This window comes from Elephas maximus, chromosome 14, assembly GCF_024166365.1.
Source record: "Elephas maximus indicus isolate mEleMax1 chromosome 14, mEleMax1 primary haplotype, whole genome shotgun sequence".
In the NCBI taxonomy this organism is placed as follows: Eukaryota; Metazoa; Chordata; class Mammalia; order Proboscidea; family Elephantidae; genus Elephas; species Elephas maximus.
The window spans coordinates 10,922,232-10,949,723 of NC_064832.1; the positions used below are offsets into that span (position 1 = coordinate 10,922,232).

The 27,492-nt window shown below is 36.7% G+C and overlaps 2 protein-coding genes and 1 long non-coding RNA gene across 4 annotated transcripts in view; 2 read left to right on the plus strand and 1 right to left on the minus strand.

The window, feature by feature from the left end:
* Positions 1-1,413, plus strand: part of LOC126058122 (olfactory receptor 2AK2-like) — a 324,114-nt gene extending 322,701 nt beyond the window's left edge. Inside the window, exon 2 of the mRNA XM_049853082.1 lies at positions 436-1,413. Coding sequence (XP_049709039.1) covers positions 438-1,358 — 921 coding nt within the window. The 5' untranslated portion in view covers positions 436-437 and the 3' untranslated portion in view covers positions 1,359-1,413. The remainder of the gene's footprint in view (positions 1-435) is intronic.
* On the minus strand, positions 1-23,286 carry LOC126058131 (uncharacterized). 2 transcript variants are annotated; one of them, XR_007513110.1, is made up of 4 exons: positions 23,055-23,286; positions 21,987-22,057; positions 7,639-7,669; positions 5,090-5,339 (listed from the first exon to the last, which is right to left on the minus strand). It is a non-coding gene; the product is annotated as an uncharacterized LOC126058131 (long non-coding RNA). The 2 variants fall into 2 exon arrangements; XR_007513111.1 differs by lacking the exons at positions 5,090-5,339; positions 7,639-7,669 and adding an exon at positions 1-692.
* Positions 23,287-25,867: 2,581 nt separating this feature from the next.
* On the plus strand, positions 25,868-26,800 carry LOC126058429 (olfactory receptor 2T33-like). Its single transcript, XM_049853491.1, has one exon. The coding sequence runs from the start codon at positions 25,868-25,870 to the stop codon at positions 26,798-26,800; it is 933 nt and encodes a 310-aa protein (XP_049709448.1).
* Positions 26,801-27,492: the final 692 nt, after the last annotated feature.

Here is a 27,492-nt window from a genome sequence, read left to right on the forward strand (position 1 = left end):
CAAATCATCTAAATGTTTTATCCCCATATTATATTTTTATTCTGTGATCAATTTTAAAGAAACGTTATTTTTATTTTATTTTTCAAAATGCACATTGCTCAATAGACACAGATTCAGTGCATAAAAACCCAAAACCAAACCCACTGCTGTTGAATTGATTCTGACTCATAGTACCCTATAGGACAGGGAAGAACTGCCCCATAGAGTTTCCACGGAGTGCCTGGAGGATTCAAACTGCTGACCTTTTGGTTAGCAGCCATAGCACTTAACTACTACACTACCAGGGTTTGCTATATAAAAACAGGGAGAGACATAGTCACCTAAGCTGATTAAAGGGAATCCTACTGCATTTAATAATCATTTTGTTTTCTCTCAAAGGTCAATCAATGTTGTTAATGGAATTTTCAGATATGGTCTGCTTTGTTTTGATTTAAGCCATGAAGACAGAAAATCAAACTTTTGGAGCAGAGTTTATACTTCTTGGCCTTTTCCAATATGGCCAAATGAACAAGATACTCTTTGTTGCCATTACTGTCATCTTCTCAGTGGCTTTGATGGGAAATATCATACTGATCCACCTCATCCGATTGGACACTCTGCTCCACACTCCCATGTACTTCCTCCTCAGTCAGCTCTCCTTCATTGACATGGTGTACATCTCCACCACGGTACCCAAGATGGCAGCAAACTTCCTGTCAAATAGTAAGACCATTACTTTTTTCGGTTGTGAGATTCAAACCTTTCTGTTTTTGACTCTTGGTGGAACTGAAGCTCTTCTTGGTTTCATGTCTTATGATAGACACGTAGCGATCTGTCACCCTTCACATTACCCTGTGCTCATGAGCAAGACGATCTGTTTGTCCATGGTCACATGTGCATGGGCCAGTAGTTCTATCAATGCTTTAATACATACACTGTATGTATTTCAACTTCCATTCTGCACATCTCGGATCATTAACCACTTTTTCTGTGAAGTTCCATCTCTAATGCCTTTGGTGTGTCAGGACACCTCCCAGTATGAGTATACTGTCCTCTTTAGTGGCCTTGTCATTCTGTTACTACCATTCATGGCCATTCTGGCTTCCTATGCCCAGGTGCTTATTGTGGTGTACCAGATGAGCTCAGGTAAAGGGCAGACAAAAGCCATCTCCACGTGTTCCTCTCATCTGATTGTGGCAAGCCTATTCTATGGGGCTACTCTCTCCACCTATACAAGACCACACACCTTCCATTACCCTGAGGAAGATAAAGTGGTGGCGGTGTTTTACAGTATCATTACACCTCTTCTGAACCCATTTATCTACAGTCTGAGGAATAAGGAGGTCATGGGGGCCATGAGAAGAGTGCTGGGAAAATAGACATTTGTACAGAAAATATGACTTTAGGAACCCTTTATAGTTTGAGACTGAACAACATGATTTGATTAGCCTACTGTCTAGAGAGAAGTAAGCTCAAAGAAATGTTTACAAAATAAATAAATGTAACAATGCCTTGGTTTCTACACTTCTCAGAAATAACTAAAGCTTTGTTATTGGAACTGGGTGGATTTGCCGTGCAAAAGCAAGAGAATGGTTGCCATTTTCAACTTTATCTTCTAAAGCAATAGATTTAATCCCTGTCAACACAATGCTCCCATGTCATAACAAATTTTTAGTACCTTTTTAATATTCTGAAATAAAATGCACATGAAATATAATTTACCATATAATACATAATATCAGGAAAATACATATGATGACCAAACTATAATATAGAGCAAAATGCATACATCCACTTATTTATTTATTTGTTCATTTATTGAACAAGGGCTTTAATGCTTTAACTCTGTATGTGACACTGTTATAGGCACTGGTGAAATGGGATTAAACAAGAAAAAACTGACATAAGTCTCTGCTCTCATGAAGTTTACATTTTATCGTGGGGAAAAAGACAGTATATAAAATTAACTGGTAAAGCGACCTTATATGAGTCGGAATCAACTCGACAGCACTGGGTTTGGGTAAATTTCAGAGTATACCAAAAAGTATTAATCACCATGAAGAAGAACTAAGTGGAAAATTGGAATCAGGAAAACAGAGGATATTTGCAATATTAAGTCAAATAGTCAGAGAAGGGAGAATCAAGAATATGACTTTTGTCAAAAACTAAAAGGAGTCGAGGAAGAGAGACAAGTGGATATTTGTGGATAAATGTTCTGGGAAGAGCAAAGAACAAGTGAGAACTCCCTGAGGTGGGGACATGCCCAGCGTAGTCACAAAAGATCAAGGAGTAAATTGGTGAGACACAGGAAATAGGTATATGTTTTGGGGCCGGGTCTTACAGTGTAAATTAGATCAACGTGAGGATTGTGGCTTTGAACCTAAAACAATGGGCTACCTTTGCAGAGTTGTGGTAGAGAACTGATGTGGGCAGGAGAAAGCCATTGCAGTAGTCCAGCTGTGACAAGATATTACCTTGGACCAAGGTGATATTAGTGGAGAGGCAAAGACTGGGCAGATTCAGGAGACTGGGAGAAAGCAGACATTCGAGTTTTGTGGACACATGGGATGTGAAATACTATGAAATAAGAAGCTTTCAGAATTGGGCTAAAACTTGAAATTAACAACTGGAAGTGTGGAACTGTCATCATTACAGCTTGAGGGAAACCACAGGTGGAGCATTTCATCATTCGTCATCTCTTATGCTACCTTCATGTTAATGCCTTAGGCCCACAATTACAATCATTATTCTGGCTTCTATCGCCATTAAATAGAAGCTCTTATTTCTCATCACCATTGAGTCGAAACTTTTATATCAGAAAATAAGTTCTCTCTGATGTCTGGCTTCTTTTCCTAAACATGTTTAAAAGGTTCAACCATATTTTTGAGTGTCTCCATCATTTTTATTACAAAGCTGAATTCCATCATATGGCTTAGAATAATTATTTCCATTCTGATGTCAGAAATGTTTGACTATAATGAATAAAACTACCATAAAGCTTCCTGTACAAGTGTTTTTTGAGAACACGTGAACTCAATTCTCTTGTATATATACCTAAATTGAAATTGCTTGGTCATAAATTAGGCACATGTTTAGCTCTAATAAAAAAAAAAAAAAAATTTTTTTTAGCGTTATCCAAATTGGATTTAATCATTTATTTTCCAATCAGTAATATAGGAAAACTTCTTAGAGTCTGAGTGTTGATAATAAATAATGCAGTGGGTTGCTAACTACTTGCTGCTAAATATAAAGTGGAATATAAACCATGAGAGCAAAATACAACCAGTGTGCCATCAGTGCATGAACAATGGTATTGGAAGAAAGTGTATATTTCTGTGAAATATTTTAGAGATTCACTGACAAGATTTTTTTGGATCCATTGTCAATAATTTTAATAATAATTATATGTAATGGCCTTTAGGAACACTCATTTCTGGTTCAAGACAAAATGTGTTTATTGGTCTATGAATGCCTTACTTCGGTCAGTTTGTTTATAATATAATGTATACCTGTAAGTTCACCACCCAACCCAACAACTAAAATAGTAAATTTATCTTTAGTGCTCCTCCAACTCTTGGCAAACCCATGTGTGTCAGAGTAGAACTGTTCTTGGTAGGGTTTTCAACGGCTTATTTTTCTAATGTGGATCACCAATCCGTTCTCCTGAGGTGCCTCTGGGTAGACTCGAACCACCAAGCTTTCAGTTAGCAGTGACTATGTTAACTGTTCGCACCATCCAGGGACTCTTCATATCCTCCTATACCTCTGGGTAGACTCGAACCACCAAGGTTTCAGTTAGCAGTGACTATGTTAACTGCTCGCACCATCCAGGGACTCCTCATATCCTCCTATACCTCCACCATCATTCTGAATTTTTGGTTTTTTAATTCTCTTGCTATAATTATAATATAGAATTCATAGGGTATTAGAAAATATTTTTAGATGCTGTAGAACTTAATAAAGGGGCCTTAAGTTGTAGATAATCTTTTTGAAAATTGTTTTTTCGGTTGACATTACTAACGCTCCAGGCTGAATGAAATGACAGCCCATTCTATTTTATTATTGAATGGCATTCTATTTTAAGACTATACTACACATTTATCCATTTTTTGTTGTTGGTGTTGTTGCTGATAGATGCTTGTTTTATTTCTAGTTGTCTACTATTATATACAATGCACTTATAAACATTGTTGCATTTGTCTCCTGTTTCCCATAAACAAGAGTTTGTATTTTGTATATATCTACGAATGGAATTGGTGGTGAAATTACTTAAGTGTGTAAACCATTTGTGTTTTACATAAAGTTTGAAATTCTAATTTATACTTACTATCAAAAACGAAAATAATAAATCCATATTTTAATAAATGTACATTCAAATTTAATGAATTTTAACATATTTAAATATTTTTCACACAGATTGCATGAAAGTTCACATCTGCAGACCACATCAGTCAGTGAAGTATATGGTTGCATGTCCAGTTGCTAGCTTCAAGTTTCAGGTAATCTCCACCCCAGCCTCCTGATCTTGGCCTTAGAGTTTTATACATCCTTGATCTTTTATTATTGTAATTAATTTTTGTAGTATTTTTGACCATTTTCATGCTTTTGAGTTCCAATAGAGCCTAAACCTGACTAAACACGATGCCTAAACTTCAATAGCTATAGCTAACAAACTTTTTTTAAGTAAATAGCAATTTGAAGGATGATTCGTGTAAGTTATACAGAATAAAGAAATCCATATACAGTACATTCACAACTAATCAGATAGATATCGCAAATTGAACAAACCTATATGAAAGTAGTAACATATTATTAGCACTTGAGAAGATTCCTCATGCCTCCCCCTAACTGCTACCCATACTTACTTGTAATGAAACAATTATATTTAAGTGCATTATCCATGAATTATACTGAACAATGAAAAAATAAATCATTTCAATTATTACATAAATTCAATATAATCCCCATTAGAATCCCATCAGTGTGTGCATGTGTGTGTGTTTAATTTACAAGTTGGCTATAGAATTTATATAAAATGATGCAAAAAACAGTAATAGCTCAAAGGGAATTTTAAAAATAATAAAATGAGATGCATCATTCTATGTGATATTAAAAATTTGTACTGATATAATTATAGACCAATGGAAGAGAATACATAATTCAGATGCACACATATGTGTACAATGATGAGTCACATATGTCAGGTGCTTGTATGGGGAGTGATAAAAGGATACACATTTCAGTGAAAGTTGTTGGATCAATTGTATATCCGTGTATATTTTTAAAAAATGAGATGTGGATAATGTCAGTGAAAATGACCAAGTTGATAGCCTCAGATAGCTTCTGTGGAGGGCCTGTTCCTGCACAGAAACAACGACAAAGCAAAAAGTGTTAGAATCAACTTTTTTAGAAATTTAGAAAGTTTTAAAATATTTACAGCAACCAAGCAAATACTGAAATAAGAGAAAACCAGAAAACCAAACCCACTCCCGTCAAGTCGATTGCGACTCATAGCGACCCTATAGGACAGAGTAGAGCTGCACTATAGAGTTTCCGAGGAGCGTCTGGTGGATTCGAACTGCTGACCTCTTGGTTAGCAGCCATAGCACTTAACCACTACGCCACCAGTGTTTCTGAAATAAGAGAAAGGCCACTTAAAAACATCAGGAGAGGGGATGTTACAGAAAACAGTGTGTTAAGAAGGTATAGGATTCATTCCCTCCACTGAAGCAATGAAAAAAACCAAAAACCAAACCCAATGCCATCGAGTCGACTCCCACTCATAGCGACCCTATAGAACAGAGTAGAACTGCCCCATAGAGTTTCCAAGGAGCGCCTGGAGTCTTCGAACTGCCGACCCTTTGGTTAGCAGCCGTAGCACTTAACCACTAGGCCACCAGGGTTTCCCTGAAGCAATGAATAAGTGGGAAAAAAACCTGACAGAATAAACATTAAGTGCTTCATGAGAAAAGATGTTGTTGAATTTTGATGAAAAATGGTGGCATTTTTGTTTATTCACCTACTATCCCCCATTCTCCACTTGGCAGCTGCCATGAAGACAGCAGCCCACATTCCTGGTGTGGCTTGCTGGTGCCAGGGTGTGGACAAGACAGATCTTTTTTCTAAAAATGTTGTTGTTGTTTATTTTGACCAATCTGGTAGTTCCCAGAGATACCTGCTCTGAGATAGGCCTTGGCTTTACTCCTCTCAGACATGAGTGGCTACCAGGTGGTATCTGTCTGTGAAAAGCCTTAAAGACATATAATGCCATAACCAGCTTAGGTAAGGAATGGAGAACAGGGAAAGAAGCAGACAAACCTGATAGCCTGGAAAAGAAGAGGCTGACGAGGCAGATGCATGGGAGAATAAACTGTAGAGATACTGAATGTACTGAAGGATCAGAGATCCAATGTACATACCCAGGTTGAATGCATGCTCAGACAAGACCTGAGAGGACCCTAGGTTTGAGCCTCTGGCAGATCTTTGGGCTCTGCACAAACGGAGGTGTAGGCTAAGGCCCAATTGTAGGTGGCCTGGCTAAGCATTGAAAGAGTACCTAATTCAGAGTCAATCTTCAATGACCAGGAAAGGGTTTTTAGTTTTCTTTTTCTTCTCTTTTTGACTCCAAAAAAGGTCTCTATCAGGTCACTGGTTGACCACTAAAATAACTGAAGATAGACTTCAGTGACCACACATGGCAAAGAAAACAGTCTATGAAAAATAATAAATACATACAAACAAATAAATAGTTTGGAAATGTCACTAAACAGATGACCGCAGCCCTCAACAATAACAGCAAGCACTAGGTAGGCTGGAGAATCTGCTTTTCAGAGTTAACACATAAAATTCACAAAGCCCAGTGTTTGGTAAAAATACTAGGCATGCCAAGAAACAGGAACTACAACCAATTCACAGGAAAAAAAAAAAAAATCGGTGAAAGCAGTCCCTGAAGAACCAATGACATAGAATTGCTAGGCAAATCGTTTAAATCTACTGTGTTAAACGTGGTCAAAGACCTAAAGGAAAACAGGAGAATGTCTCAACGAATAGAGAATATCAATAATGACAAAGAAATTATAAAGAAGGCATCAAATAGAAATTAACATCAATCTTTCTCAAACTTTTCCAAAAACTAAAAGGAAGGAATAATTTGTAACTCAATCCATGATGCTATCAGCATCCTGATACTTAGCCAGACAAAGCCATCAGAAAAAAATATTGCATAGAAATATCTATGGAAATCCTCAACAAAATAGTAAAACTCCAATCCAGCAGCGTATTAAAAGGACCATATGCCATAACCCTGTGTGCTTTGTCCCACAAGTGCAGTATATATAAAAGTCAATCAGTGTAATGCAACACATTAATAGAACGTAGGGAGAGGGGGATGATCTATCAACTGATGCAGAAAAAAGCGTTTAACAAAAAAACACTCAAAAATCAGGAATAAAAGCGAACTTCCTATTGTGTGAGAGTCAAAAATGGCCTCTGTGTATTAGCCCCAAGTTATTTACTTCTTCAAGTAAGCTGAGGCGTATTATATGGAAAAAAAAAAAAAAAAAACTGGTATGAAACTCAAACTTGTACATGTCCAACTGATTTAAAAATAGCCCAAATAAGCAGATTTTTAGCCACTTAGGACCTGCCTGTTTTACATACCCTGCAAAACTGGACTCAACTTCTGCTAGTCCTAAAAAAAAAAAAAAAAAAAGATAAATTCCTGTAGTTATAAAGACCCTAAGATGCTGCTGCTTTTAGAGCTCTCTGACCCAGAGACTTATCGCCTGGCTGCAGGAGGATATCGCTTCTCACCCCTGGGAGCTTTCTTGCTCTCTTCTCCTTCTGATGCTACCTGTGACTCTAGCCTCTGGAAGACCTTCTGCTACAGGGACCACCCCCTTGCATGTGACTTTCAATGTGTTGGCCCCATTAAATAGCTTGTTGTGCAATACTGTCGTATAGCTCTGAATTTCCTTCACCTCAGTACACTTCCTTAAAATGATAAAGGACAGTTGTGAAAAACCAACCATTAACATTATTCTCAATGGTGAAAGACTGAAAGATTTTGCCATAAAATCAGGAACACAGCAAGGATATCTCTTTTCCCTACTTCTATTCAACACTGTGGTCTTTTTGTTCGCCTCTGTGAATGTGAAAACTGGACAATGAAAAAAGAAGGCAGGAGAAGTACTGATGCGTGGAAGTGTGGTGTTGGTGAAGAATATTGAATGTACCATAGATTAACAAAAGAACAAAAAAATCAGTCTTACAATAAAACAGTGAAAAGTTCCTTAGGAATGAGGATGGCAAGACTTCATCTTACTTACTTTGGACACATTATCTGGAAAGACCGATCCCTAGGAAAAGAAGTCCTGTTAGGTGAAGTAGAAGCTCACAAAAATAAAGGAAACCCTCAAAAAGATGGATTGACGCAATAACCACAGCAATGGACTCAAACATACCAACAATCATTAGGATGGCATGGGACCGGGGAAAATTTCTTTCTCTTATATATTAGGTTACTTTGAGTAGAAGCCAACTAAATAGCAACTGCTCTCAGCAACAACATTCAGCGCAAGACATCAACAACAACATAGCTACAGCTTATCTTCATATCAAACAAAAACCCCACCAGTTGTAGTAGAATCAAACGCAACTCACAGCGACCCGCTGGGTGTCGGAGTAGAGCCGGGCTCCGTCAGTAGGCTGCGCTGTGTGTCTGCACCGTAATTTGTTTCCCATTCGTCTGCTGGTGAGCATTTAGGTTGTTTACATCTTTGTGCTGTTGTGAATGGTGCTCCCATGAACATGGTATGCATGTGTCTATTCCTGCGACTGCTCTTACTTCTCTTGGGTATATTCCTATGAGTGGGATTGCTGGATCTTATGGTATTTCTACTTCTAGCTTTTTAAGGAAGCACCAGATTGTTTTCCAAAGTGATTGTATCATTTTACATTCTCACCAGCAGTGCATGAGAGTCCAATCTCTCCACAACCTCTCCAACATTTTTATTTTGTGTTTTATGGATTAACCAAACCCATCGCCATCGAGTCATTTCTGACTCATAGAGACCCTATAGGACAGAGTAGAACTGCCTTGTGGATTTTCCAAGGAGCGCCTGGTGGATTCCAACTGCCGACCTTTTGGTTAACAGCATTTAACCACTACACCACCAGGGTTTCCTTTTTTTGGATTAGTGCCAGTGTTATTGGGGTGATAAGACATCTCTTTGTTGTTTTAATTTGCATTTCTCTGGTGGCTAATAATCATGAGCATTTCCTCATGTGTACATTAGCCACCTGAATATCTTTTTTGGTGCAGTGTCTGTTCATATGCTTTGCCCATTTTTAATTTTTTTTATTTGTCTTTTTGTAGTTGAGGTGTTGCTGTACTTTGTAGATTTTAATGATTAGACCCTTCCCAGATATGTCATAGTTAAAAATTTCTTCCCAATCTGTAGGTTCTGTTTTTACTCTTTTCATGAGCATAACTGACTTTTAGCAGACCCCAGTTATCTAGTTTCTGATGTTTCTGCATTGTTGGTTATGGTTTGTATTCTGTTTATGTCGTGTATCAGGTCTCCTAGCATTGTCCCTATTTTTTCTTCCGTGATCTTTATCATTTTAGGTTTTATATTTAGGTCTTTGATCATTTTGAGTTAGTTTCTGTGCGTGATGTGAGCTATGGGTCCTGTTTCATTTTTTTGCAGACAGATATCCAGTTACGCCAGCACCACTTGTTAAAAAGACTGTCTTTTCCCCCATTTAATGGACTTTGGGCCTTTGTCAACTATCAGCTGCTCATAGGTGGATGGATTTACGTCTGGGTTCTCAATTTTGTTATATTGGTCTATGTGTCTGTTGTACCAGTACCAGGCTGTTTTGACTATCATGGTGGTATAACAGGTTCTAACATCAGGTAGTGTGAGGCCTCCCACTTTGTTCTTCTTCAGTAATTCTTTACTTATTTGGGGCTTCTTCCTTTTCCATATGAAGTTTGTGATTTGTTTCTCCAACATGCTAAAAGTTGTCATTGGAATTTGGATTGAGATTGCATTGTATCTGTAGATCACTTTGGGAAGAACTGACATTTTCATAATGTTGAGTCTTCCTGTCTATCAGCATGGTATGTTTTTCCACTTATTTAGGTCTCTTTTGATTTCTTGTAATAGTGTCTTGTAGTTTTCTTTGTGTAGGGTTTTACATCTCTGTTTAAATTTATTCCTAAATACTTTATCTTCTTGGGGGCTATTATAATGGTATTGATTTGGTGATTTCCTCTTGGAAGTTCTCTCTTTTGGTGCAGAGGAATCTGACTGACTTATGTATGTTTATCTTATATCCTGATATTTTGCAAAATCTTCTATTTTAGTTGTAGTAGTTTTCTTGTGGATTTTGGGGGGTTTTCCATGTATAAAACCATATCATCTGCAAATAGGGATACTTTTACTTCTTCCTTACCAATTTGGATGCACTTTATTTCTTTTTCTTGCCTTATTGATCTGGCTAGGGCCTCCAGTACAATGTTGAATATGAGCGGTGACAAAGGGCATCCATGTCTGGTTCCCCTTCTCAAGGGGAATGCTTTAAGACTCTCCATTTAGGATGATGCTGGTTGTTGGCTTTGTATAAATGGCCTTTATTATGTCCAGGAATTTTCCTTCTATTCCTATTTCACTGAGAGTTTTTATCAAGAATGGGTTTTGGACTTTTTAAAATACCTTTTCTGCATCAGTTGATAAGATCATGTGGTTCTTGTCTTTTGTTTTATTTATGTGATGGATTACATTATTGTTTTTCTAATGTTGAACCATCCCTGCATACCTGATATGAATCCCACGTGGTCATGGTGAATTATTTTTTGATATGTTGTTGAATTCTATTGGCTAGAATTTTGTTGAGGATTTTTGGGTCTATATTCATGAGGGATATTGGTCTGTAATTTTCTTTTTTTTGTGGATCTTTACCTGACTTTTCTATCATGGTTATGCTGGCTTCATAGAATGGGTTTGCGAGTATTTCATCCTTTTCTATGCCTGAAATGCCTTTGGTAGTAATGGTGTTAACTCTTCCCTGAAAGTTTGGTAGAATTCTCCAGTGAAGCCGTCTGGGCCAGGGCTTTTTTGTTGGTGGTGGTTTTTATTTTTTTAATTATCTCTTCAATCTCTTCTTTTGTTGTGGGTTTATTTAATTTTTCTACCTCAATTTGTGTTAGTTTAGGTAAGTAGTGTGTTCCTAGAAATTTGTCCATTTCTTCTAGATTTTCAAATTTGTTAGAGTACAATTTTTCATAGTATTCTGTTATGATCCTTTTTATTTCCATTGGGTCTGTTGTGATATCACCCATTCCATTTCTTATTTAGGTTATTCGCTTCCTCTCCTGTTTTTTCTTTTGTCAATTTGACCAATGGTTTATTGATTCTGTTGATCTTTTCAAAAAACCGTCTTTCAGTATTGTCTACTCTTTCAATTGTTTTCCTATTCTCTATCTCATTCATTTCTGCTCTAACCTTTATTATTTCCTTTCTTCTGGTGCCTGAGGGCTACTTTTGTTTCTCTTTATTTGTTCAAGTTGTAGGGTTAATGTTTTGATTTTGGCACTTTCTTCTTTTTGAATGTGTGCATTTATTGTTGTAAATTGACCTCTAAGCATTGCTTTTGCTGTTTTCCAAAGGTTCTGGTAAGACATGTTTTCATTCTTCATTTAATTCTATGAATTTATTTTTTCCATCCTTGATTTCTTCTATAATCCAGTAGTTTTTAAGCAAGGTGTTGTTCTGTTTCCACGTATTTGATTTTTTTTCCTTGCTGTTTCTGTTATTGATTTCTAATTTTATGTCATTATAATCAGAGGATACTCTTTTTTAAGGTCAGCTGATTAACAATTTTAATTCCATGTACAATCTTAATTCTCCTTTGCCATGTAACTTAACATATTCACAGATTCCAGGGATTGAGACAAGGACACCTTTGGAGAATCTTTTTCCTATCTTCCGTATTGATATTTTGTAAAACCATGTCTGCTCAACAGGCAGACATCAAGGCCAGCTCCTGGCAATACAAAAACCTAATTGATAGTGCCAGGTCAGCTCCTAGATGTCAAAAAATATTCTATTTCTTCTTCTAGGATATTTGTACTCAGTTCTCTTCCCTTTGAGTTAATTCATCTCACTGTACTACTACTTTTTGTTTAACTGTATCTGTTTACAAACTTCAATAAAATTAAAAATATCTCTACTGCAGTAAAAAATGTATTAAAATAATTAATTAAACAAGTACACATTTGCAATGACTATAGTGGCTATGGTGCCAGTCTGCCTCAACAAAGGTCTCCCTTACCCTCTCTGGCCCGGTATTTCCCCAAGCATGAGGTCCTGCATTAGATTGATCCCTCCTAATGGTTTGTCCAAAGGAAGTGAGTCAGACAATGTTCTGTTGTGATCCGTAAGTTTTACATTGGCTAATTATTGGAAATAGACCACCAGACCATTTTCCTAGTCTAATTTTTTTAAGGTTTTAACCTTGGGCAGTAACTTAACTTTACTAAGATCCAGTTTCATCAAAAGTCAGTGGGAGCTAAAAATAACATCTTCATGAATCTGCTTCGATGAAATCATGCAAATAGACTGTTAGGAACGATATAGCTCACTCAGTAATTTCTCAATAAATATATTTTTTATAATTTTTATTGTGCTTTAAGTGAAAGTTTACAAATCAAATCAGTCTCTCACACAAAAACTTATATACACCTTGCTACATACTCCCAATTGCTATCCCCCTAATGAGACAGCCTGCTCTCTCCCTACACTCTCTCTTTTCGTGTCCATTTCACCAGCTTCTAATCCCCTCCACCCTCTCATTTCCCATCCAGGCAGGAGATGCCAACATAGTCTTAAGTGTCCACCTGATCCAAGAAGCTCACTCCTCACCAGCATCCCTCTCCAACCTATTTTCCAGTCCAATCCATGTCTGAAGAGTTGGTTTCAGGAAAGGTTCCTGTCCTGGGCCAACAGAAGGTCTGGGGGCCATGACCACCAGGGTCCTTCTAATCTCAGTCAGACCATGAAGTCTGGTCTTTCTATGAGAATTTGGGGTCTGCATCCCACTGCTCTCCTGCTCCCTCAGGGGTTCTCTGTTGTATTCCCCGTCAGGGCAGTCATCGGTGGTAGCCGAGCACCATCTAGTTCTTCTGGTCTCAGGATGATGTACTCACTGGTTCATGTGGCCCTTTCTGTCTCTTGGGCTCGTAATCACCTTGTGTCCTTGGTGTTCTTCATTCTCCTTTGATCCAGGTGGGTTGAGACCAATTGATGCATCTTAGATGGCTGCTTGCTAGCGTTTAAGACCCCAGATGCCACTCTTCGAAGTGGGATACAGAATGTTTTCTTAATAGATTTTATTGTACCAATTGACTTAGATGTCGCTTGAAACCATGGTCCCCAGACCCCTGCCCCTGCTACGCTGGCCTTTGAAGTATTCAGTTTATTCAGGAAACTTCTTTGCTTTTGGTTCAGTCCAATTGTGCTGACCTCCCCTGTATTGTGTGCTGTCTTTCCCTTCACCTAAAATAGTTCCTATTACTATCTAAACCCCTTTCCCGCCCTCCCTCGCTCCCCCCTCTGGTAATGACAAAAGAATGTTTTCTTCTCAGTTTAAACTATTTCTCAAGTTCTTAGGGCGCCTTGGTTGCTTCCATCTTTTTGCTATTGTAAACAGTGCTGCATAAACATGGGTGTGCATATACCTGTTTGTGTAAAGGCTCTTATTCTTCTAGGATATATTCCAAGGAATGGGATTGCTGGATCCTATGGTAGTTCTATTTCTAGATTTTTAAGGAAGACCCAATTGATTTCCAAAGTGCTTGTACCATTTTACATTCCCACCAGCAGTGTATAAGTGTTCCAATCTCTCCACAGCCTCTCCAACATTTACTATTTTGTGTTTTTTGGATTAACGCCAGCCTTGTTGGAATGAGATGAAGTCTCATTGTAGTTTCGGTCTGCATTTCTTTAATGGCTGATAATCGTGAACATTTCCTCATGTATCTGTTAGCTACGTGAATGTCTTCTTTAGTGATGTGTCTATTCATATCTTTTGCCCATTTTTAAATTGGGTTATTTGTCTTTTTGTAGTTGAGTTTTTGCAGTATCATGTAGATTTTAGAGATCAGGCGCTGATTGGAAATGTCATAGTTGAAAACTTTTTCCCATTCTGTAAGTAGTCTTTTTACTCTTTTGGTGAAGTCTTTGGATGAGCATAGGTTTTTGATTTTTAGGAGCTCCCAGTTATCTAGTTTTTGTTTTGTATTTTTAATAATGTTTTCTATACTATTTATGCCATGTATTAGGGCTCCGAACAGTGTCCCTATTTTTTCTTCCATGATCTTTACCTTTTTTTTAGATTTTATATTTAGGTGTTTGATACATTTTGAGCTCATTTTTTTGCATGGAGTGAGGTATGGGTCTTGTTTCACTTTTTTGCAGATGGATATCCAGTTATGCCAGCACTATTTGTTAAAAAAAAACTGTCTTCTCCCCCCATTTAACTGTTTTGGGGCCTTTGTCAAAAATCAACTGCTCATATGTGGATGGATTTATATCTGGATTCTCAATTCTGTTCCATTGGTCCATGTATCTGTTGTTGTCCCAGTACCAGGCTGTTTTGACTACTGTGGTGGTATAGTAGGTTCTAAAATCAGGGAAAGTAAGGCCTCCCACTTTGTTTTTATTTTTCAGTAATACCTTATTTATCTGGGGCTTCTTTCCCTTCCATATGAAGTTGGTGATTTGTTTCTCCATCTCATCAAGAATGCCGTTGGGATTTGGACCGGAATTGCATTAAGTGTATAGATCCCTTTTGGCAGAATAGACATTTTTATAATGTTAAGTCTTCCTATCGATGAGCAAGGTATGTTTTTCCACTTATGTAAGTCTCCTTTGGTTTCTTGCAGAAGTGTTTTGCAGTTTTTTTGTATAAGTCTTTTACATCTTTGGTAAGATTTATTCCTAATTATTTTATCTTCTTGGGGGCTACTGTAAATGGCATTGATTTGGTGATTTCCTCTTCAATGTTCTTTTTGTTCGTGTAGAGGAATCCAACTGATTTTTGTATGCTTATCTCGTATTCTGATACTCTGCTGAACTCTTCTATTAGTTTCAGTAGTTTTCTGAAGGATTCCTTAGGGTTTTCTGTGTATAAGATCATGTCACCTGCAAATGGAGATACTTTTACTTCTTCCTTGCCAATCTAGATGCCCTTTATTTCTTTATCTAGCCTAGTTTCTCTGGCTAGGACCTCCAACACAATGTTGAGTAAGAGCGGTGATAAAGGGCATCCTTGTCTGGTTCCCAGTCTCAGTGGGAATGCTTTCAGGCTCTCTCCATTTAGGGTGATGTTTGCTGTTGGCTTTATATAAATGCCCTTTATTATGTTGAGAAATTTTCCTTCTATTCCTGTTTTGCTCAAGTTTTTATCATGAATAGGTGTTGGACTTTGTCAAATGCCTTTTCTGCATCAATTGATAAAATCATGTGATTCTTGTCTTTTGTTTTATTTATGTCATGGATTACATTAATTGTTTTTCTAATGTTGAACTATCCCTGCATACCTGGTATGAATCCCACTTGGTCATGGTGAATTATTTTTTTGATATGTTGTTGAATTCTATTGGCGAGAATTTTGTTGAGGATTTTTGTATCTAAGTTCCTGAGGGATATAGGTCTATAATTTTCTTTTCTTGTGGTGTCTTTACGTGGTTTTGGTATGAGGGATATGGTGGCTTCATAGAATGAGTTTGGTAGTATTCTGTCCTTTCTATGCTCTGAAGTACCTTTAGTAGTAGTGGTGTTAACTCTTCTCTGAAAGTTTGGTAGAACTCTGCAGTGAAGCTGTCCGGACCAGGGCTTTTTTGGGGTGGGGGGGGTTTGATTGCCTTTTCCATCTCTTCTTTTGTTATGGGTCTATTTAGCTGTTCTACCTCTTTTTGTGTTAGTTTAGGTAGGCAGTGTGTTTCTAGGAATTCACCCATTTCTTCTAGGTTTTCACATTTGTCAGAGTACAATTTTTCACAGAAATCTGATATAATTCTTTTAATTTTAGTTGGGTATGTTGTAATATCGCCCATCTCATTTCTTATTCAGGTTATTTAGTTCCTCTCCTGTTTTTCTTTTGTCAGTTTGGCTAGTGGTTTATCAATTTTGTTAGTTTTTTCAAAAAAAACAGCTTTTGGTCTTGTTAATTCTTTTCATTGTTTTCTATTTCTTTTAGTTCAGCTCTCATTTTTAGTATTTTTTTTTTTTTTCTGGTGCCTGTGAGTTTCTTTTGTTGCTCTCTTTCTATTTGTTCAAGTTGTGGGGATAATTCTTTGATTTTGGCCCCTTCTTCGTTTTGGATGTGTGCATTTATTGATATAAATTGACTTCTGAGCATTTCTTTCACTGTGTCCCAGCGTTTTTACAGGAAGTGTTTTCATTCTCATTGGAATTTCTTTGTTCCATCCTTAATAGCTTCTATAATCCAGTCTTTTGTTTTGTTCAGTTTCCAAGTGTCTGATTTCTTTTCCCTGCTTTTCCTGTTATTGATTTCCACCTTCATGCCCTTATGGTCAGAGAAGACGCTTTGTAATATTTGAATGTTTTGGATTCTGCTAAGGCTTACTTTATGCCGTAATATGTGGTCTTCTAGAGAATGTCCATGTGCACTAGAAAAGAAAGTATACTTGGCTGCTGTCGGGCGGAGTGTTCTGTATATGTCTATGAGGTCAAGTTGGTTGATTGTGGCATTTAGGTCTTCCGTATCTTTATTGAGCTTCTTTCTGGATGTCCTGTCCTTCACCAAAAGTGGTGTGTTGAAGTCTCCTACTATTATTGTTTTGTCAGAAATTAATAACTCAATCAATATCAACTGTCCTGATTTTTGTTATTGATTTTAATATTATTATTTTCTCTTTTAATTAATTTATTCAGGGTTACCAGAATTTGACTTATATTTCTACTTTCACTTTCTTTTTTCTCATATTATTGACTATATCCATAGGTATATGCCTGTTTGAAAATAAAATTCAAATATCCCTTCATAGATTGGTTTGACAATCCAATTAATTATATAATTGTGTGGTTTGTCTATCTAACCACATTGCACATGCAAACAGGATGTGCCTCAAACTACCAGACAACTAGGAATGAGGCATGTACAACCACTGGCATCAACCATTCCATGAGTGCTACGGCCATCTGTGATCAAGACATTTACACAATATTGGCAAAGTGAAAGCCACTATTATTATTTCTAGAAAGCAAACAGTAAACAGTAAAACAAATTCTCAAAGCAGATCTGCTTATTCTTCTCCAAACTACTCATATTCTTTCTAATATCACTGTACTGGCACATTGTGTTTCTGGTCAAATGTTGTCTTCATGTCACCACTGCCTCTGGCTGCCACCATGTTACCCAGGACACCTGCATGGCTTCCGAGGCTTCTGCTCTGCCCCTGGGCCTCACTGGGCCTTGCTTCACTAATGGAAAGACGCCTGCACAGGATCTCCTGAGCCTCTGCCACTGGGCCCTTTTTGACCTATGCTGCTGCCTCCTACCATGCTACCCAGGCCAGAGTTGTTCTCTGTCTTGCTGCCGTGATACCAAGGCCTACCCTGCGTGAGGGAATGTATTGTTCCCACCACGATGCCCAAAGGGGGAAGGAAGCAAATTACACCAGCCACACTCAGGTCTCTGTCCCGCAGGTACAACTGTTGCAGTACTTTAGTAGGAGGCACAACCCTGCACAAAGACACTCAGTTCTCTCTCTATGGACCAGCAAGCCCACCATCCCTGTCTTCACTGTTACAACTCTCTCTTCTTAATATAGGGAGTTCTCAATGCAGGGACCCTGGGTCCAAAGGATGCACTCCACTCTACGCTCTTTTTGTTGGTAGTGAGGGGCCCCAGAACCTCTGTGGATTTGGCCCTTATATAAGCCTAACAGAATAGGAACAACAACCAATCTCCTAGCTGGACCACAAAGGGCACAATCCCATTAAGTGAATTTTCAATCCACTAGTTTTGTAGTAAATCTACTAATACCTTGCAAAATTTTGGCCCAGACAATCATTTTGTGATATTACAAGACCAGGGCTAGAAAAGCCATATAAAAGTGATTCATTGCACGGCAATAATTCAGCCCATTTTCTTAACCCTTAACCAGTTCATAAGCAGAGCTGTAACAAATCAATCAGTTAATGCTTATTATATTTTGATTATGTAGCACAGCATCGTATAACCTCCCATATTGGAGCTCCTGAGTGGTGCAAACAGTTATACTGTATAATCTCCTGGAGCAGAGCCCCTGGGTGGTACAGTTAACATGTTCAGATGCTAACTGAAAAGACGGAGGTTCAAGTCCACCCAAAGGCACCTTGGAAGAAAGACCTGGTGATCTACTTCTGAAAAATCACCCATTAAAAACTCTACAGAGCACAGTTCCACTCTGACACACACAGGGTTGCCATGAGTCAGACGTAACTCAATGGCAACTGATTTTTACTGTTTTCTGTTGCAAGATAAAGACATTAAAAAAAAAACTCTCATTACCGTACGTCAGTTCATAGGTCAACATATTCAGCTAAAGCAGAGATGAAAGGAGACAATGAAATTATACTTATTTGATAGATCTGGTGCTTTATATTTATTCCATACCTGAAACCAAAACCAAACCCATTGTCATCAAGTCTATTCCAACTCATAGCGACCCAATAGGACAGAGTAGAACTGCCCCATGGAGTTTCCAAGGAGCTTCTGGTGAATTTGAACTGCTGGCGTTTTGGTCAGCAGCTGAGCTCTTAACGACTGCACTACCAGGGCTCCTTATTCTATACAGTAGCCCCTAAAAATAATCCTGTGGAAGAGGCATTATTATGCCCCTTTTACAGATGATTAAACTGACGCTCAGAGAGGTTATATAACAGGCCCCAAATATATAACTAGAAAGTTTCAAGACTGGAAAAGTTCAATTCGGTCATGGCCTTTTGTTGGGTAAGACATGTCTAGAAGTCCACTCTATTCCCCACATCATTACCAGCTCTTTCTTGACACATTAGTTATTGTGAAAGTTTAGGTTAACAGGATTGTGGACTAAGTATATTTTCTAGGTATGAGTTAAGTGCTTTATGCATCGTATCTCATTTAATACTAATAATATTATAAGGCAAGCATCATATTCAAAATAATCACATCCTGACTTTAGCATGTTGATAAAACAGGTCATTATCTTCAGAGATCAAATATCCTGAAATTTTAAAATAATCCTGTATGGAGGTGATAAATGAGGAGAGCATGTGGTCATCTGTATTCTTCTGAATGCTTTCCCACAAGCATTTCTGCAGCCTGAAGCTCAGGAATCCCTAAGGCTTTAGCCAGGTGCCTTGTATTTTATACCGGCAACAGAGGCAGTGGTGGGGATCCGAACGGTGATCTGGGAACCAGAGGCTTAGAGTATTTCCACACCTCCTGCACGGTGGCTCCTCTGATGCAGGTTAGTGCTACGACTCCTAGACTGAGTGCTTACAACCGGGGATGGTATGCGCTAATGCTTTCACTGTGGCCCACTTAATTTCTGTAATTTTAAAAACTATATCACAATCATACTATTTGGAAAGCACAGAAATTAAAGCACCTGGATTGCACTTGATAACATCATAACTATTCCTTTTATATTCTTCCATATACATTTTTTACAATTTGAAAAATATTGTTTATACGATTAGCATGATATCTAAGATTGTTCCAGCTGTTATATTGTGTTCCATGGGAAATTTATTAGTTCTACAATAGTTCAGGATGCACATTGTGGAAAACCTTGCAAAATAAGCCCTTTGTGTTTACAGGGTCTCCTCCCAGCCCTTCTTTTTTAGTCATATTTTAGAACGATATCCACAAGGTATGGCAATGCTTCAAGGGACAAGACTAGCTCTCTGGCTCTCACTCCATATTGCCAAATTAACTAATAAAGGATTTTTCACTTTTACCCTGAGATTAATCTTCATTGCATTCCTACTGGTAATGAATATCATAAAGAGACATTGAGTGTATAATGTTTGAATGCATAGAAATTATAAAAATTTCGTTTAAACTATGTATTAATTTCCAGTGAGAGAAAACATCCTTTCATGATTATATTGCACTAATGTATCTTTATCAAATTGTAATTATGAAAATAATATTACAGGTATTTCCCAGTGTAAGACAGGGTTCCATTCTGAAGACTCTGTCATAAGTCAGCTCTGATATAAGTAGAATATCTAATTTTTAAAAAAATATTCATTGTTTTTGTCTCCTATTAACAGTATCTTTATAAATCCAATCTTTATTTGTCTTTGAGATTGGCAAGAGAATGATAACATCAACAAATTACGTGCTACAACGTTATATGTAGTACATATTACTAATAATAAGATGTACAAAGATAAAAAAAGGATAGTCATAGGGCAGTTCGTTGTAACTCAAATATGTGTTAAGTCGGGGACAATCTGTACTAAGCTTTTAGGAAAGTTGAGTCTTAGTTAACACTCTGACTCTAAGGTAAATGGATGCATATATCTGATTCTATTAAATTCTCTATTCATGAATTTCTCTTTGGGAAAAAGTTTGTGTAGAGATAAAACTTATGTTTGATAACATACTAAATATAAATAATTTAATTAAACATTCTACATGCACTATCTTTTTTCATTTTTACAAAGTAAGACAGTTACCCATTTTAAATACACTAACCTGAGACACACAGTTTATAAGAGAGCTGCCTAACTTCACAGAACTCACAGCTGCTCCAGTGAGCTCCAGCAGATTTTCCAGACTGAGATACACTAGGAAGAAAAGGCGAGCGACCTACTTCTGAAAAGTCAGCCAAAGTGAACCCGATGGATGGCAATAGTCCGATCAACAACCGATTATGGGAATGGCGCAGGACTGGGCAGCATTTTGCCCGGGGTAGCCGTGTGTTAGGTGACTTAATGGCATCTAACAACAGCGATGTGTTTGAGGGTCCATTCTTCATTTATGCTGTTTGTTTTATTCAAAAAGTTTTTTTTCTTTATTTATGTTGTCTGTTTTATTCAAAAAGTTTTGTCATTATTAAGATAATAATTGGAACAAAAAACTGGCTGGCAAGCCCAAAATAACTGTGGGGAGTTTACTTTCATGACCAGGATTTTGGACCCATGCTTCCTACTTTTGAGACCAGGGAAAAATAAATTAATCTAACCCTCCAGTCCTTCATCTGCAAATCTGAAACAGTGACAGTTTGCCTCATTTAATTGTTGTGACATTCCATGAGGAAATGCACATCCAGGGTTAACATAGGACTTGGGACATTGTTTGCTACAGTTATAAAAATCCTTGTTATGTCTGAGTTACTCCATCTATATCATGCAGATGTGAAGTAAGAGTCATTTTGGCTTGGAATTGTTTTGGATTGAATTGAAGAAATGAACATACTAGTGCCAGGCCAGAATATTGGACAGGTGGGTATGTAACATAGAGTGTACCTTTGAGAAAGGGGAAGCTTTGCTAATTCTGGGAACACCACATTGAGGTAGACAGAAAAATGTGACAATGGATCTAAAAGTACTCTGAGCTCTCTGCAATTACCCACTTTATACAACTAGAAAATAAATGGGAACAATTTTTTATCCTATTTTAAATTGTACAGAGATATTATAGACAACTAGAAGTTTATCTGACCTACATATCCCTCTTCTACTTTGGTAGTGTGGAATTACAAAGAATTGAATTCACTTGGGAACAACTGCCTTTTTGATGTGAAATACAGATAATATTTTCTCTTTTTACCTGCTATTTTAAATTTTTTTGTTTGAATTTTGAGACATTATTGAATTTGTGACAAGTTTCATGATATCTGTTACAATTCTTATAACACATTGAATATTAAAGGCATGAGAACACATTGAAAAATTAATAACCAAATAACCTAATAGCCTTGGAATAATTAAATTTACCATGGTCATGAGTGTTTCCTCTATGTTCAAAATAAATTCATAGACGGTAGACAGAGGACAGACAGAAAAATCTAAAGGAACAGAGAAAACATGTCACTTATGCTGAAAAATGAAGACTGATACGTAATGATATTTTTGTTCTTTGATATGAAATAAGTAACATTACATTACATGTGAGTTATGGGAAAATACTAATTTTACTTTCAAAATATCTTGGTAGGAAACATCTATAGATGACCAATAATAATATAATAATAATAATCAATAACTTTTTAGAGCTATCTTCTTGTGCATGCATTCTCCAGTGTACTTATATGCATTTTATTTTGTAATTATCAAATAATCCTATAGTAGATACTATTATGTCATCTCATTTTGCACATAATGAAACTGAGGTTTAAGCATATTGCTCAAATTTATCCAACTACTAAACAGTGGCATAGGTATTCAAAGTCTAGAAACCTGGCCATTAAATATGAACTTTTACGTTTAGACAACCTTCAGATGAATGCAGCTACCAGTTTAAATGTTTATTATTAGATCAGTCATGTAACTTTTCTGAACTTCGTAATTCATGCTGATTAAATGTGAAATATACATTTATTTCACATTATATGAACTGTTTGTCCAGCGAATAGAATGCCTGATATAATAACATTTTCAAATACTATTAGTTTAAAATAATTTCATCTTAAATTTAAATCTACAGAAGACTTTCAAAATCATATTCATTGAACCTTGGCATCTGAGAAACACTGGAAAGCTGCCCTTAAGCTCAGGGCCTTAGCAGGTGGTTATCAAATCGCCAAAGCAGAGAATGAGCCCCGATGGGAACAAACGAAACCAGTGCTCCAGTACAGCTGTCTACCAAAGTCTGCGAATTTTCCCAGTCTAGAAACAAGGAGAGTGGCTCATAGGAAAGTAAGTGACCTTCCCCAAATATCACACATATTTGTGAACAAAATATGGACAGGTCTTTAGAGTTCTGACTCTTAGTCTTCATGTTATTTAAGGAACTCGTAACTCGTATGTCTATACCCAGTATGCCCTGACCCAGGGCAGGCTTACGTGAATGAACTTTGCATGTCATGACCTCCAGTTCAGCGGCAGCCAGAGACACAGACCTGTCCATCCACCCAATGCAGTAAGAAACACTAACAAAGAAAATAGATTAGGAAAGGAAAATGTTTCCTTAAAAATAGAAAGTCATATGAATTTAAAAAGTAATAGGAAAACACAACTTACCTGAAACTAATAGGAAAGTGAATACATTATTTAAAAAAAAAAAAAAAAAAATCTACAGACACAGACTACTTTACACCTATGTTTTAGTGGCCTTTAAGGACACTGATTATCCCTATTTTGTTTTAAAAAGAAATCAGAGACTACACATTAAAAGATGAACTATAGCAATACATTTTGTGAGTTTAATATGTTTAATATTCATGCATGCAAAGACAGTACAATGTAATACTAAATCAACAATGATCATAGATTCAAACAACTTATATACCAATAACAAGTTGTTTGATCCAAATAACACTGAAATTGTTTAAAATGGTAGCCTATTAATGAAATGCAGAACATTAATATTAAATTATTAATATAAGTATCCCAAATATATGTAATGTAAAATACAAAACTTCAGTCCAAAATAACAAAAATGTCAAATATATAAAATCAACTGGAGAAGATATTCACAATGCATATAAATAACAAGTTATAAAGATATATAAATTATATATATAATTAAATACATAAATTACAAAATACATGGGAAATTCTTTAAATTATTAAGAAGAAGCCAAACAATCTAGAAACCATGAATAAGAGATATTCACAGAGAATTTGCAGAAGAAATCCAAGAGGTCGATGAATAGATTAAAAGAGTTTCTGCCATGTAACTTAAATGACATGCAATTTAAGTTTATTTTCACACTTATTTGATTTCTGTTAATTATCGCATCTAACAGTAAAATATGTGGAGGAATTATCACACAAATTGACAGTTGACTGGAGTGTAAAAGTGGAGATGCAATTATCTTAAACCCAAAATATTCTAGTAAAATATTTACTTGAGAAAATATCGCCACATGCACAAGGATATGGGTTATACTAACAAAAGATTGGAAAGAAGCTAAGTATTCTTAAATAAACATTGCATATATATACATGTATATTTATATATATAAATTGCATATATATGATGTAATAAAATTTGGCAGTAGTTAATATATTAAACTGAATATATATATATTTCACTCAAAATATATATATTTGAGGGAACAAAGCATAAAAGAATGATATGCTCACTATTATAGCATATTTATATCAATTTTGAAAAATGGAACGTCTACATATTTTAATGATATGAAAGTCAATGTTGGTATATACTAAGAATCAAAAAATTTTAATATGTATTAAAGGTCTGAAGATCATAGACCATTCACAAAATTTGCAAAGTTTTCCAAATAAGTTACAGAAAAACTAAAAAAGGATTTACTACACCACAGATTATGAATGAAGTCCAAGCATAATACTGTTGGTAATCCTGAATTCACAGCTCTCTTTGACAATTTGAATTTGTGAGCAAAAGACACCACTTACCTAAGTATAATAGGTGAATCCATTTACATGTGCATCCATTCCTACCACCAAAAATACTTAGGCGTAAAAGAAATGGAAGTTATAGGTTCTAGTGAAAAGAGGAGCTATTCTGAAAGTGAATGAGTACCTGTATATTTTACCTGTGGGAGATGTTGGACCTCAGGTTCATTATATGAGAATATCATTTGGATAAGTCATAATTAATGGATTAGTTTTTGTCTTCTACTTTTAAAAGCATAAGATTATTGATGTCCAAATTTACATGAAAATTGCATGCAATATGAATTATGTTCATTTATGAAATTATTAACTTTTTTTGAATGGATAAAACCAAAACACCTGTGCTGTCAAGTCAATTCTGACCCTATAGGACAGAGTAGACCTGCCGCATTGAGTTTCCAAGGAGTGGGTGGTGAGTTTGAACTGCCAAGCTTTTGGTTAGCTGCCGAAAGCTTAACCACTGTGCCACCAGGGCTCCCTTAGAATGGATATATAAATTACAACCAGCAGCACTGTTTAAGAACATAATACATAAAAGTTTAAATGTTGAGGGGGTTCTAAACTTAACGAGATGTAGGCACCATGATCAGGAAAGCAAGTCATGATAATATAAATGATGTGGTGATGGGTACAGTAGTATCTGTGGTGGCTGAAAGCCTAGTGTATTTAGAGCACAGGCTGCATGTAAGTGTGAAATAGAGAATTTTTGCTTTTGTTTTTTCCCCATCAAACTTAGTTTTATTGGTTGTAATTTTTTTGAAACTTTTGAAATTTTAATTTGTCTTGATATTGAAGAAAATCATGTGAGAATACATTAAGCAAATATCTAAAACACATGCAAAAGTAATAACTATAGGCATATCACCTCAATACCTACTAAAGTGCATAAACCTGAATTTCCTTCAATATAGAAATACCAAAAGTGTAAAGAACTCGGATTGCATGAGTAATATTTCGTAACGTCATGAGTAAATTACGTGTGGCATACTGACAAATTATTAAAAAACAATAGAGGTATAATTTGTACCACTGTATATGTATGTTATCTAATTTTGTGTGAATAAAAAATAATGTATAGTAACAGCAGAGATGGATAGTAGTATGCTATGGCAAAAATCTTGTTTGTAAGTGAAAGATTAAAGTAGTAATTAGTCCTCCAAGTCTGAGATTTCCCAAGTCATTTGATCAAGTTTTCATAAAGATAGGTACAAGCTTCCTTTTAAACAAATCTCATTTCTGCATCATTCTTACATCTTTCAGGCACCAGTAGAGCCATGGTCAATGCCAATGGCACCACAGGAATAAACTTCATTCTTCTAGGGCTCTCTAACCACACACAGATCCACCTATTCCTGTTTGCCATGGTGCTTATGATCTTCATCACCTCACTGATGGGCAACACCCTTATGATCATTCTCATTCATGTGGACCCTCAACTCCACATGCCCATGTACTTCCAGCTTAGCCAGCTTTCTTTCATGGACATGCCGCTGGTCTCCACCATCGTTCCCAAAATGGCAGCCAACTACCTGATGGACACTAGGTCTATCTCTCCCACTAGCTGTGGAGTCCAAATCTTCCTTCTTCTCACTCTGGGAGGGAGTGAATTCTTCCTCTTAACGGCCATGTCCTATGACTGCTATGTGGCCATATGTCACCCACTGCGCTACCCCATTCTCATGAGTCAGAAGCTCTGTTTACTCATGACATCAGGTTCCTGGCTCCTGGGAGGGATCGATGGGCTGATGCAGGCTGGTGCCACCTTGAGCTTCCCTTACTGTCACTCACGGGAAATCAATCACTTTTTTTGTGAAGCACCATCACTGGTACGCCTTGCCTGTGCTGACACCACGATTTTTGAGTTTTTCATGTATGTCTGCTGCATTCTGATGCTCTTGATCCCTTTGTCTCTCATTTTGGCCTCATACAGCCTTATCCTGGCTGCAGTGCTCTGCATGCAGTCAGCTGGAGTGCAGAAAAAAGCCTTTAAGACCTGCTCCTCTCACCTGGTGGTTGTGGGACTCTTCTATGGCACCATCATGTTCATCTACATGAGGCCCAAATCTAACGGTTCAGAGGACCATGATAAGGTGGTCTCAGCTTTTTATACCATCTTCACACCTGTCTTGAACCCCCTTATATACAGTGTGAGAAACAAAGAAGTCAAGGGGGCCTTGAGGAGGTGGCTGGAAAAACATTTTATGTGATATCAATACTGAGCGTAATTTGCCAAAATGGCAGCAACTAAACTGGTTACAGGTTACGTTTCTAAAATATTGTTTTGTTATTTTGTTCATCCCATTTAAATTCTTCTTTTGTGTTGTATCAAGTTATTTTGCTCTTACTTTGCCAATCTGGCTGCATTTTTCCTATCTAATTATTTTTTATATATGGTAAATTAATTAAAAATTATATTTGTCCTCCTGTCATAACTTGCAGTGGTGTTTTTACTCTGAAATTAGGGCTCTGACAATAAGTATGAGTGATTGAGTTTATAAATAGCATATGATATGTGTATAATTTGTATTTTTTGATAAATAATGGAAATCATTAATTTTGATGGGGATAATACCTTTTGAAAATAAAACTTAGATCATAAATCACATAATAAAGATAAAATAAATTCACATGAAATAAGGACCCAATGTGACCATCAAACATAAAATATGTAAGAAGATATCAAGAAATATTTGAAAATGTTACCGTGGGAAGATTTGTTAAAGAAACTTCCAGACAGAATATAAAAATGCTAATTGGCTTTTCATGACCTATGTTAAAACGTAAGAGCAGAGAGATGAGATGAAGAAAAAAATATATTGTGTACAAAGGAGTCAGTACACAGTGGATTCAAAAATAAAACTTTCAGCGAAGAAGTCTCAAATTAAGAAAGGGCCTCAGG

Bases quoted from the DNA above. Each gene is read 5' to 3' on its own strand.
- LOC126058429 (XM_049853491.1), top strand. From the start codon at position 25,868: ATGGTCAATGCCAATGGCACCACAGGAATAAACTTCATTCTTCTAGGG.